The sequence below is a fragment of the Echinops telfairi genome, unplaced genomic scaffold (assembly GCF_000313985.2).
Source record: "Echinops telfairi isolate 266 unplaced genomic scaffold, ASM31398v2 ScPeMD7_7412;HRSCAF=8450, whole genome shotgun sequence".
Classification (NCBI taxonomy): domain Eukaryota; kingdom Metazoa; phylum Chordata; class Mammalia; order Afrosoricida; family Tenrecidae; genus Echinops; species Echinops telfairi.
Genome location: NW_022111312.1, coordinates 16,926,442 through 16,939,725, shown reverse-complemented (window position 1 = coordinate 16,939,725; position 13,284 = coordinate 16,926,442). Strand labels below are relative to the sequence as shown.

The following is a 13,284-nucleotide window of genomic DNA, read 5'->3' as shown; positions in this document are numbered from 1 at the left end:
ATGTCGATTAATTTCCCACTCCTCCTCCGGACGCGCTCCTCCTGGGCGGGCGCTGCTCTGGCCTGCAGGGACCTCCGTGCCTTTGACAATTTGACACGCAACTTCTCGGCAGCACATGAAAGGACTCCAGACAGTTTAGTTTGGGGCTCAAGCCGGAGTCTCCCCAAGTTCAAAGAGCCAGTGCCTGTGCCCCCAAGAAGGCCCTGTCAGCAGAGGAGAATTCAGTGTTGGCTGGTGCCCCCAGGGAGGGTTCCCCTACCCCCACCTTCACCCCCGCCCCCACCCTGCCAGCCTCAAAAGTGCAGAGGGTACAGCTCATGGCCCGTCCCTACCAGGTCTGTGTGAGAGTAAGCAGGGTCCCCGTGTGAGAGTGAAGAGGGGACAGCCCACTCTGGGCTCCCTGCTCTCCTTGAAAACAAAGACGGTGGCATCACAGCCTGGCTCCATGGCACCCTGTGGGCTGCTGGGATGCTGTAGCCCGCGTTCTTGGGCCTGGCCTGGCACTGTCCATCTCACGGTCCTGGACTACCCTGGGGTCTTCTGTGGACTGGACCGTCTGGACCCACAGGGTCTGTGGATGCCCCTGGTCAGGCCTTTCATCCTCACCCATCCAAGTCTGTTTGCTCTTCTGCAGCCTGGGTAGTAGCACGTCCACACACCCGCATCCAGGACAGACGCCCGGCCACATGGAAGGTATGTGGCCAGGACACAACCAGGATCCCCAGCATTAAGGTGACCAGATTTTAACATTGGTAAAGTGGGACACCATTGATAAAACTCCTATCCTGGCAAAATAGGCACATGGCAGCCGAAAACCGTATACCCTAGCTTGTTGTGCATTCTTTCCAAAAATCGGGACTTTTTTAAAACGCCGTGGGATGCGGGAAAAATATTAAAAATCAGGACTGTCCTGCCCAAAGCAGGACGTCTGGTCACCTTACCCAACATACAAGGTGGATTTCTCAGGGTGCGTCCCCCAGAAGCACACAGTATATGCTCTTTTAGTGCCTTGTTCTTGCTGAAAGGGCTCAGAATTCTCCAGCCCCCACATGTGGTTACCGCCTGCCTTTGCAGGGCCCCACAAGGGAGGGAGGGAGGGAGGGAGACAGGCAGGACCAGGAGGGAGGGAGGGAGGGAGAGAGAGAGAATTGATGCACCCCTCCTCAGAGCTGCGGGTGGAGATGCCCTGGCCTTCAGGGTCCCCATTTAGAGTCAGGATATATAGGAAACCCTGGCATTCAAAATGTGATTCCCAGGGAAGCGCCAGGCTTGAAGCCTTCAAGTCATGACAGTCTGGTCTTGTGACTCCCAGGGAGGTCCCAGCCTGTGACGTGGGGGCTGGGTGATTCCAAACTCTGTGCAGTCCCTGTGGGTGCGTCTCACTTTCCTCCAGGGACGGAGCCCCGGTGGCACCTGGGGTGCGGGCTCAGAAACCCACAGACCTGGCAGGCATGTGTTTGGAGGAGCGACACCCCCCTCCTGTGACTACTGCCCCACACAGGTGTCCAGCCTTTGCCTGCAAGTGGAGCCAGGAGCCGAGGCCTGCAGGCTGACTACGGGCACCTGGGTCTCGGGTCCTGCAGGCTGACTATGGGCACCGGGGTCAGGGTCCTGCAGCACCAGTGACCAAGGACATCTGGGCGCCAGGGCTCAGTCTCACTCAGACCTGGGGGCCTGGTCTCTCTCACAGGAACTGGTGGGGCATCCTGGTTGGGTCCTGCCTCTTGGTCTTAAGGGACCACTGGGGTGCCTTGTGGTGGTGGTTGGAAGGCTTCTGCAGTGGTTCATGTGACGAACAGAAGCCCCCACCCCACCCCCAAGACGTGGCGAGTGCTGTTGGTTTGACTTGGAGTGACTGGATTTAAACATGGGGGGTGGGGGCGGTGCTCTCTTAGCAGCCAGACTTTCTCCTTGAGGGGATTTCGGTAATGCCACCTAATCAGCTCAAGAAGTTAATTAAACTGCTGTCACTTAGCCTCTTAATGCTGCAACCTGATGCTGACAGAGATGCGAGGTCCCTGATGTAAGGCACGGGGACTTCTGTGTGGAGACCAGAGGAGAGGGGAGGGGCCTGGCTCCATGGCAGCAGGGTCTCAGGGTGACCCAAGATAGGAATTGGGGTCCTGGGAAGACTCTGGCCTCACTGCTGGCGCAGAGCAGGCCACAGACCCTCTTGCTTCAGATCCAAGGGGGCCTTGGCTGTGTGAGAGGACGGCCGGCAGCCGGGCATCCAGCAGCTGACCAACGGGGGCCACAGACCCGCTGGAGCCAGCTTCCCGGGCCCTAGGGCCCGAGCGTGAGAAACTGACCCTTCGTGTAAAAGCACAGAAAAACTGAGCCGGGAGGCATCTCCCCCCGCCACCTCCAGAGCCATTGGCAGACCAGGCAACTATCTGAAAAACCAAACTCACTGCCCACCCGTCCATTTTCGCTCAGAGTGACCCTAAAAGGGTGGGTGGAACTGCCCCAGGGGGTTTCTGGGGCTGGAACTCTTTAGGGGAGTAGAAAGCTTCGTCTTTCTCCCGTGGAGCCGCTGGAGGTTTCAAACCACTGAGCTGGCAGTTAGCAGCCCAGTGCTCAGCCCTCTACGCCACCAGGGCTCCTAACCGTCGCGCCCATCTAGGAAGAGGTGTGGGCATAGCCCCGAGAAGAGAGGATGGTGAGAATTGAACATGTTTGCAGGAGAGACCAGAACCCAGACCTAGAGGAGGACACCGGGGTGGGTAGAGGGTCGGTGGGAAGGAAAAAGACCCCCGTGAGATAGACCAGCGTGGCGGGACCGTGAGGACGTCTCAGGGCCAGGGCGTCCTGCCCTCTGCTGTGTGTGGGGTGGCTGTGGGCTGGCGCTGACTCGAGGGCAGCTGCCTGCCCGGGACAGCAAACTCATGGGATGGGTACCTTTCCGCCCCTGCAATCCCGGACTCCTGGTGTCTCTGTTACTCTGCTGCCCAGTGATGCCCGCCGAGGCCAGCGTCCAGGTGGGGGAATGGCTTGAGGGACTGGGCCAGGGAACACCAAAGGGGCTGAGCCGGCGCCCCCCTCATGAGGGTGGAGGCCTTGCTCCACTTTGCCTTCTTCTCCTGAGACCTTGAGGGGTGGGGGGGGACAAGGGTGAGCAGTAGTCACCCAGTCTGCTCCTCTCGTTTCTGATGAATCTGGGATGTTGGCTGCCTGTTCATACAGCGTCAGGCAGGGGGTGTTAGCCACAGGGTTGGCGGGTCCAACCCACCAGCTGCTGCGAGGGAGAAAGATGAGGCTGTCTCCCCTGGAAATCACTTATGACTTTGGAAACCTTACCTAGGGCCTGTGAGGTTTGGAATCGCCCTGATAGCTGTGGGTTTGGGTCTTTGTTTCTGAATGAAGCGTCAGGCATTGGGCTACTACTACTAACGTTGGAGGTTTAAACTCGCCAGCTGTGACCGGGAGAAAGTGGGGGCTGTCTGCTCCCACCGAGATTCACATTCCAGGAAACCCTGTCCAGGGCGTCTGGGAGTCAAAATGGATGCGATGAGAGTGGATAACTGGGAGTTGGGGCTGAACGTGTAAGCAACCATGGTGGTGCAGTGGGTTAAGCCCTCACCTGCTGACTATAAGGTTGACAGTTCAGACCTAATTCTCCTTGTTACAGACCCCAGGCTCCCTCTTATAGACCCCACTCTCCCTGTTATAGACCTCGCTCTCCTGTAATGGACCCCATTCTCCTTGTTATAGACCCCACTCTCCCTCTTTGGACCCCGCTCTCTTGTAATAGACCCCATTCTCCTTGTTATAGACCCCACTCTCCCTCTTATAGACCCCGCTCAGAGGGACCAGCACAGGAGCCTCCCTGGCTCACTCACAGCACCTTCAGGGAAGGCTTTATTTCCAAACCAGGGCAGGGTCACCGAGTCTCCACACAGCGGGCACCCTGGCCTTGTCTGGTGGTGACAGTACCCAGACCCCTGGGGTCAGAGTTAGCGAGGGCTAATGGGGCCCCATGGTCAGACAACTCCCCGCTCCCCCAGACTGTGCCCTTCTGCCTCGTGGGAGAGGCCAACTGTGGCGATAGTGCTTGTGCCCTTGTGTGTGTGTCTGTGTACCTGCCCCTGTGTGTGAATGTGCTTGTGTCTGTGTACGTGTGCATCTATGGGTGGGGGGTTGCTCTGTCCATGTCCGAGTGTGCGCATATGTAAATGTCAGTGTGTGTGTACGTCTGTGTCTCTGTCCATGTCGGTGTGTATGAATGTGTGTGTCTCCGTGCGTGTGCTTCTGTGGGTGATTGTGGGAGTGACTGTGAGTGTGTCTGTGCATCCGTCCGTGTCCCTGTCCGTGTGTCTCTGCACCCTGTCGGAGCAGCGACTCAGGCTGCCCTCGGTCTTGCAGGAGGCCGAGATCCTGAACACGGCTGTCCTCACGGGGAAGACGGTGGCCGTGCCGGTGAAGGTGGTGGCCGTGGACGAGGACGGCACCGTGACCGAGCTGCTGGAGTTGGTGCAGTGCAGGTCGTCCGACGAAGACGTCATTAAGGCAAGTCTGCCCGGCCCAGCGGGAGACTCCCCCCCACAGACCCCACCCGCGGGACTCTGGATGTGGCGGGCTGCCCTGGACTCCTGCGCCCGTGGTGCAAATGCCTTCGGCCTTTTGCTGTGCTGGGGCTTGGTCCTGGAGACACAGGGAGGAGGTGCCTGAACCACCGCTCTTGGGGTGAGCCCTAAAAGTCCCCCGTGCAGAGAGCCTGCTGGGGCTCGCCTCCCATGCATCCACACACATAGACATTTGCATACATGCATATGTACACACAAATACATATACACGGAGGAAGGGACTTCCAAAAGTTTACGGAGGTGGGGGAGATGGAATGAACAGATAATGGAATATTTCTACAAACACTGTGAAGCCCACTTAACATCAACAACCATATACACACACAGAGGAGCCCTGGTGGTGTAATAGTTGGGTATTGGGGTGCGGTCGCATGGTCGGCAGTTCGAAACCACCGGCAGCTCCTTGGGAGAACGAAGGGGTTTTCTACGCCTGTAAACAGTGGCATAGATAAGTGCTTTGAAACCACAACAGGTCGGTGAAGAAGAGGCTCCCGAGCCCACCACCCCTTTTCAGAAAAAAATTACTCCCCGCTGACACTAGGTTACAATGTGTGTACTGCGGCCCCAAATGCAGGATAAAGTGTAGCTATCTGCTTTTCAGCCTCCCCGCCCACTGTTCATTGCAAGACTGCCCCCCAGGGGGCGGCGGGCGGCCACTTTGGGAAACACTCCCTCTGCTGCTGTACATAGTGACAGCCTGTGGGCAGCTCGGCTCTGTCCCCTGGGTCCCTGGAGGCAGAACGGATGCGCCGCCGTGGGCGGGGTTGGGATAAGGGTCAGTCTTGACCATGTGGCCATGGACATAGCAGGCAAGGGGACGCGGCGGCTTTTAAAGGTAAAGGAACAACAAATGAATGGTACTCAGGAGTCCTGGGAGCCTAGCAGTCAGGCGCCGGGCTGCTCACGTCTAGGGCAGCAGCTGGCAACTACCAACGGCCCTCCGTGAAGTTAGTCTGGGAAACCCACAGGGGCCGTTCTAACCTGCGCTGTGGGGCCGCAGGGTATTTAAAGGGAGCCGAGCACACGCGCTCACTTCACCCGACTCACAATGAAGCTTTTAGAAACCCGCTTTAAACATTCAACAACAACAACAAAGAACGGCCCCTTGTTTGTGAAGCAGAGCAGTCAGGTGGGCAGCCAGATCTCGGGGGGAGCAGCAGGATGCATCTGGCTTTCGGCGTCAGAGGTTCTGATTTTCCACGTGGCAGCCAGCCGGCAGCCTGTGTTCCCTTGAGTTGCAAGGCGCTGTGTTGGGTGCCCAGAACACCAGCAGAGCAGCCCCCGGCCCTGGGTTACATGACCTCCTGGATCAGAGAACGGACCCAGCGAGCATCCATCTTTCAGGCTCGGCCAGAGGGACAGGGAAAAGCTGAGCGGGCGGGTTGGCAGCCTCGTGTTCCAGGTGCATCTGTGTTCCAGGTGCATCTCGTGTTCCAGGGGCACCTCGTGTACCAGGTGCATCTCGTGTTCCAGGTGCATCTGTGTACCAGGTGCATCTCGTGTTCCAGGTGCACCTCGTGTACCAGGTGCATCTGTGTTGTTCTCCATGGCACTGCCACACGCTGTGGTGTGCTTTGTGGCATTGTGTTGCGTTCTGTTTGTGCTGTGTTGTGCGCATTGCCTTGCTTTCCATTGTGTTGTTGTCGGTTGTGTTGCGATGCGTCAAGATGCCCTGCCATTGCGGAATCCCAGACGTGAGCATGCGGCACCCCTTTGGCATTTCGGGAAAGGGGTTTCCCAAAAGCAAGCGGTGGCTAAATTCACCCTGAGATTTGGGGATGAGATCTCTAAACACGTCGGAAATGTGTGTTTTGGTGCAAGAGACGTGGGTCTGTTCTCTTGAAAAGAACAATTTCGCCCCAGTAATGACACAGTCGGGAGCAGGGGGTGAGGTTCTGGCTGGATGGGGGTGGTGGTTCTCTTGTTGAGGAAGAGAGGGCCCAGGGCATCTACTGGAGGCCACCTTCTGTGAGAAGGAGCCCAGCGTCAAGGAGACCAGAGGCAGATGATGAGAGAGGCAGGCAGACCTGGCTCCTGCAGGGGTTTGGGCTTTAGTATTGTCATGCCTGCAACTAAGGAAGAAACTTCGGTGAGAGGTGATCATGACCTGAGCTAGAAGGGCCTTGTGTTAGGCTGTGTGGACTAGAGAAACAAATCCAGTGACACGCATACATGTGTGTAAGAGAGAGCTTTATATTAAGATGTAATTATATAGGAAGCAAACCTCCCAGGCCACCCAGTCAAGAGCAAGTCCATAAGTCTGATACTAGTCCACATGTCCGATACTAGTCCATCAGCCCTTCTTCAGACTCATGCAGCCACATGCAAGACTGCAGAGTGCAGGAAGGCCACCGGCTGGTGGGTGCAACGTCTTGTGGACCCAATGGTGGTGGCGGCATCACAGGGCCCTGGCAGCTCCCAGCTTGGCTCTTCAGTAGGAAGGTGAAGGCAGAGAGAGGGGGAGGTTCCCAGGACCCTCCTTATGGGAAGGCCACGCCCACAGGGAGACGTTATCAGGCTGTGACCCGATGGACAGGCTAGACTCCACCTCGGCACTCTATTCATCAAGTTCTGTGAGGACCACGGGCCGTGAGAAGAAAGAAGAAGGCTTTGTGGCACGTCATCAGGGGAGGTGCGGTTAAATTGGTTCCCACTCCATCTAAGGGAGTGCTTTGATGTTTTAATCATAGGAGCCAGCTGTTCCCCGAGTGGGGAAGTCTGCCCCTCTCGGGAATGAGTGAGACCAGCCGTGTCTCCTACAGGAAGGTGAGGTCATTAGCGGCCCATGAAGTGACTCACACCTTCCATGTGGGAGAACCCATCGCCCATGTGCACGGAAGACCTTCGTGGGGTCTGATGGGGGTTCCAGGCTGAGACAGACCATGAAGAAAGGCCCGATGGTCGACTTCTCAAATTCAGCCAATGAAAAAACCCCATGGTTCGATCTGGAACCCATCGTAGGAGTGGAGCAAGAACAGGCAGCATCTTGTTCTGGTGTGCCTGGGCTCCCGTGGTGGGGTGGCTGGAGAGCCACTAACCGGTACAGAAGACATAGCCTGGTGGACCCACGTGAGGGAGGAGCGTTCCATCCCTCGCTGTGAAGAAGCCAGTGCCTGACTTGGGATTTGATAGCCCATGAGAGGTGGCAGAGGGCAGGAGGGCCACGGGCGTTTTGCAGAGTTGCCCGGCGTGGATGGTTAAGTAGATGGTGGTGTCGGTTAGAGGACAGTCTGGTCAGGGTTGGGAGGAGGGGTTAAGCTTGGTCTCCGATGAACCTGTGTGCAGAGGGCCAGGATCCTGCAGGTGGACCAACCCAGCCACCAGTCGGGAACTGGACATCGAGTGGGAGAAAGGTCAGAGGGCAGGGAGGCTTTGGCTTGCTTTTCCCTTGGAACTGAAACTTTCCCCCCATGTTGACCAAAACTTCTTGGCAAAGGAAGTTCCTTAGTGATGTTTAGCCTCCACACTGATTGATCTGAAGGGAGCCTTTCAGAGGGGCTAGAGGGTCATTCATGATATGCGACTTCTGAGCCAACATAGAGACCCGTCCCTGGGGAAGGATGTCGTGTTGGGTCAAGTGGAGGGTCAGCCATGAGCTGGATGGACACAGCACAGGTGCGATGGGGAGGGGTGGCGCAGGACCGTGCAGTGTTGCATTCTCTTGTGCATGCTAGGGCCGAGAAGGGTCGGGACTGACCGCATGCCTCGCCAACGTGGAAAGACCAAGCATAAGATGCGTCTTGTCTTGTTCCAACCCACACATGGTGGACTTCCAGGGCTCGTGGGTCCTTGTCGATGCTGCTGATGGGTAAGACGTGAGTGTAGGACGGTGTCACATCCTGGTAACACACGACCCCACTCCCCCACCCCCCCAACTCAGCAGAAGGCACAGAGGACCACCACACCCTGTCCATCTCTACCTGGCACCGCTCTGGCCACACGGGGCCTCTTGAGTCATTGTTTTCACCGCTACACTGGGGGGGACCAGCCCCTACAATCGAATGGGTCCAAGGGGCGGTTGTGTAATTGAGGGTTAAAATTAGACATCAGACAAGCTAAAGCATGCAATTGCTCACCTCCGGGACGGCCATGATCTCAGCAGCCAGGTACACGCCGAGAGAGCAAATATACTTCCAGTCACAGCTTATATACACTTAGGGGACGTGGAAGCCTCCCTAATTACATCATAACAGGAAGGGGTTGTACCATAGGCATACCCACAGCAGGAGGGGGACAAGCGAGGAGTGTACACACAGTAGGAAGGAGAGGCACTAGGGGTACACATGTGACAAGATGGGCAGACTCCAAAGTCAAGATGGCGGCCTAGCCTTGCTCCTCCTTGAGTTGGCTTGACCTTGTCTTTGGGCTCTCCTTCAGGGGAGCAATCCACTATCCTTAACACGAGGGAGTGGTCCCCGCCTAGGGTGGGACAGATATAGGGTCTGATTGCTCTAGATGGCTGATAACCCTCAGGCAGATAACCTTTAAGCAGTTGACCTCCAAGTGTATAGCCATTGACCATGTGTTAGCAAGCAGCACCTCCGGTTTGGCCTCTGTTATTGGGGGACAACCTGGGAACAGCCTTTTTGTCCCCACACTCCGCGAGGGCAGGTGTTTTGCTAAAAGGAGGCTCAGAGAAGCTGCTTCCTTTTCCTTCTCAGGCTCAGACCACTGCCATCTGCTCGTGCTCCATCCCCGACACGGATAGCTCTCTTTCATCCCAATTGGCCAGGTGGTCTCCCCTAGACTCTTGACACCTCACCTTGTAAACCCACAGCGGCAGAGTTACCTGCCACACACACACACCCTGCCGCCCCCGCCCCCCAGTAGGGGAGTCATTCCAGTCCCACTTGTTGATGAGTCAGGAGGCACCTCAGTGCTGCCCATGCGTGCTTGGGGACCGTGGAGCTGTCAGGGAAGAGCCAGGGAGGAACGGCTGCCCGGGACAGGACTAGGTTCAGGGTGCAGGCTGCAGAAAGGTGCATCCTGCCCGCCCTCAAGGGACAGGTGTGGTAGTTACATAATCTGGTGTCAATTTGAGGATTCAGAGTGAATGGGCCGGAGTCTAGCTTGTCAATCAGGTTGGCATAGGAGCTTGATGACCTCATTTGGAGGCTCTAAGGAGATAAATAGCTCACTGGAGTTGGGACACATGCTCACTCCCTGCGAGACATCCCTGTGGAGAAAACACACGGAGAGAGGATGATGGAGCCAGAAAAGCTACGTGGAGACCCCTGCCAGCACTGCATCCATAAGACTCTCCATCCATCGGCCTGTGATCTCCCTGCACTCGGATTTATGACTTGATCTAGACTGGGCCGGGATGTTTTCTCAATATTCAATTGCTCTTGTATATAAACCTCTTTCTTATATACATATGAGTGTCCATGAATTGGTTTCTCCAGTCTACCTGGACTAGTACAACGGGCACCCTCGTTTGAGCACAATCCGCGTCACAGACCTTGCGCCAATTACGGAGGAAGGTTTGGGGTAAACCCACGTCTGTCCGCCTCTCCTGGTGCCAGGTGTTGGACGCGTGTTCTCACGCTGCGTCACGCTCAGGCTATTTGCAGGCTTTTCCACGGCCCTGCCGCACATCGCATGGCCTCACCCCTCCGTCCACAAAGCGAAGCAACACACAAGCAACAGGGCCACAGCACTGACTCTGTTCCGACTCACAGAAGCCCTGCAGGAAAGAGTAGAGCCCCCGCCCCCACTCTGAGACCACGAGTCTTTGCAAAAGCAGACAGCCTCCTCTTCCTCCTGCCGAGCAGCCGGTGCGCACGGACACCCAGCTCTCAGTTAGCAGCCCGGATCCCGACCCTGCGCCATCCAAACTCAAACCCAACTCCCTGCCAGCGACCTCTAGCACAGGGTGGGGGTGTCCCAGTGGGTTTCCGAGACTGGAACCCTTTACTGGAGTAGAAAGCCTCCTCCTCCTCCTCCCAAGGAGCAGCTTCTGAGACAATCTTGAAACTATCAAACACAAGTCCAGGCCACGCTCACCACCGCTGAGTGGACTCTAAGTGCCCCATTAGGTCTCTGAGGCTGTACATCAGACAGCCAGGTCTCCCCCCTTAGGGTGGCTAGTGGGTTCTCACTGCTCACAGTAACCTCCAGGCACGGGAGCAGCTTCGAGAACCTGCGCTGAGCGATGGCGGCGGCCCATTCGCCTTAGCTCCCTGATTCCGTTCGTTCTCTTCCCTGACTGTTCCCATTAACCATGAGGTTTCTGAGGGCCGTCAGGTGGCAATCTGCGTGGGGACACAGTAAGTGGCATCCATGTACCCTTGCAGGTATGTGGTGTTACAACCTCGAGGAATGATGGGTGTGTGTGTCCCCCAGGCAGCGCTCTGCAGGTACGAGAGGAGAGCACCGGGTAACTCTGTTCTCTGCTCACCGCGCAGGTTTAGAAGGGCGCTTTTCCCGCTTCTGCACCAATGCCCAGTGAGCCGTCAACACGAGGGGAGGGCCGGTCTCCGTCTTCCCACCGAGTCCTGGGACCCTTTGAGAAAGGAACGCATCACAGTGCAGTGGAGGCTGCGGGCTTCTAAAGGCGGGGTCCTGCCCCTCTGGCCCCCCTCACAGAGCCCTGCCCTCCTCAGTTAGCCCGAGCCAGAGCGGCAGCTGGATGACCCCCGGGCCCAGATTGGCCTGCTCTTGAGGGTTCTGTAGGTTTCGGGGAGAGGAATTCTGAAGGGACAAGATCTGGGCTATAGGGGGCGTGGGGAGAGGACGCCCATTCCCGAAGGAGGAGCGTTGTCAGGAGCGGGGACAGTTGGCTCAGCTCCTCTTTTCTGATCTTCAGCTTCTCCCTAAACGCCCTCCTGGTTGCCCAGTGTCCTTTGAGAAGATCGGGCCAGAACCAGCCCCCTGGGCCCCTCAAAAGACCATCTGCACACCCTTCCTCCGCTGTTTGTCTGAGGTGGGCTCATTTGTCATGAAGGTCTGTGAGCCCAGCTCAATTTTACTTTTCCTCCTCTTGTGTTTTGTTCTGCTGTGTTTGGAAGCTACCGAAACCACTATTTAAGTTTGGGGGAGAAGGCATCTGGAGGGGGTTTGTTTGCTTCTTTTTGAAGAGACATACTATATGCATATTATGCAGCACATCTGGAGAAAAGAGGTCAAGAACAAGATCCTGTGGAACCTCCCAGGTTTCTCCCATCCCTCCGCATCCCCCCCCACCCGTCCCTCCCTGCTCCCTGCCCCTGCCCCTGCCCCTGGCCTCCCCAGTCCATTCTGACTCAATGTGACCTTACAGGACAGATCTTGTGACGATCCATCCTTCAAGTGTACTGAGCACACTTGTACACGTTGCCATCATTTCCAACGTCTTCTTTCTACTTGAGCCCTTGCCCTCGGCTCCCCCTTTGCCCCTCCTTCCCACAGCATCCTGCCCTTGTGACCCCTTGATCACTAATGTATTATTGTTGTTATTTCTTGTCTTACACTGTCTGTTGTCTCCCTTCACCCACATTTCTGTCATTCGTCCCCCTGGGGGTGGGCTGTATACCCAACCTTGTGACAGGTTTCCCCTGTGGAAACCGTTAGCTCTTGATGTACTAGAAAGCCAACGGCAAGCACTCTCCTTTGCTTCCCCCGCCCACGCCCTGGCTTGGTCAGTCACCCGCCACTTCCAGCGGGGGCAGGGGCTCCCAGGCCTAGGTCAAGCGAGTTTCGGCTGCTGCAGAACGGTCAGTTGGTCGGTGGGTAACACACTTCCTGTGGACGCAGCTGAGACCAGGCCGATGCGCCTGCAGAGTCCTTGTTGGCCAGGAACGAGGAGCCCGGGACACAGTGAGCTCCCGAGGCCCAGATGGGACAGTGGCCTTAGAGATGGGTGATGTCACCTACCTCCCACCCTCAGAGGGCTCCACTCCCACAGCATGCATCTTCCTGTCAATCCTCAGAGACCGGAAATAACACCCGGCTGAATGCCTGCTGGGGCCTCCCCAGGCGTCCTGGTGGCATCATGGTTAGAGCACTGTGGCTGTGGCTGGTGTTGGGTGCCGTGCCAACTTGTCACGACCCAACACCCTGTGTGCCACAGAACAAATGGTCGTGATCTCTAACGCCTGCCCCCGCCTCTTTGGACAGTGGGGTCGGGAGAGCTTCTATTCACCCCGTGTGCTGAGGTTGGTTTGAAGGTGTGTAATGGGACTTCAAAAAGTGTATGGATAGGTCTCGTGATCTTTGCCGTCTGTCTTTCCCCACACGCTGTTAAAGTCGCTTTGTGCCTACTCTGACGTCCCTGACAATGCAATATGAATACGCTCATCCACTAACCAAGAGGTCAGAGGTTCAAACCCATCCCCGGCAGAAAGGGCTGACCGCCAACTTCCAGGAACTTGGCCGAAGTTGGGTCAGCTCTGTGGCAGCTGCCTGGGGAAGGGTGGGGGACTGGGTTCACTTTGGTTTGGTTTGGGTTTTGTGGTCACTGATTGAGGACCTGGACTTCAAGGGCACTTACTGGCTTAGCACTGGATTGCTAAGTGCAAGGTTAGCGGTTCTAATCCACTGGCCGCTCCAAGGGGAAAAGACGAGCCTGCCGGTATGATTCGGAACTGATCAGTGGCAGGGAGAGTGGATGTTGGTTTGGTTGCTCGGGTAGCAGAGCAGCCTCAGAGACTCTTCGTAGGTAGGGCCACTGTGAGGCAGATGGACTTGCAGCAGTGGGTTTCAGTGTGACGTGTGGACGAAG

The 13,284-nt window shown here is 56.7% G+C and overlaps 1 protein-coding gene across 1 annotated transcript in view; it reads left to right on the top strand.

The window, feature by feature from the left end:
• Positions 1 to 13,284, top strand: part of TMEM132D (transmembrane protein 132D) — a 282,917-nt gene that overhangs the window by 237,515 nt on the left and 32,118 nt on the right. The window contains exon 5 of the mRNA XM_030887438.2: positions 4,363 to 4,506. Coding sequence (XP_030743298.1) covers positions 4,363 to 4,506 — 144 coding nt within the window. The remainder of the gene's footprint in view (positions 1 to 4,362; positions 4,507 to 13,284) is intronic.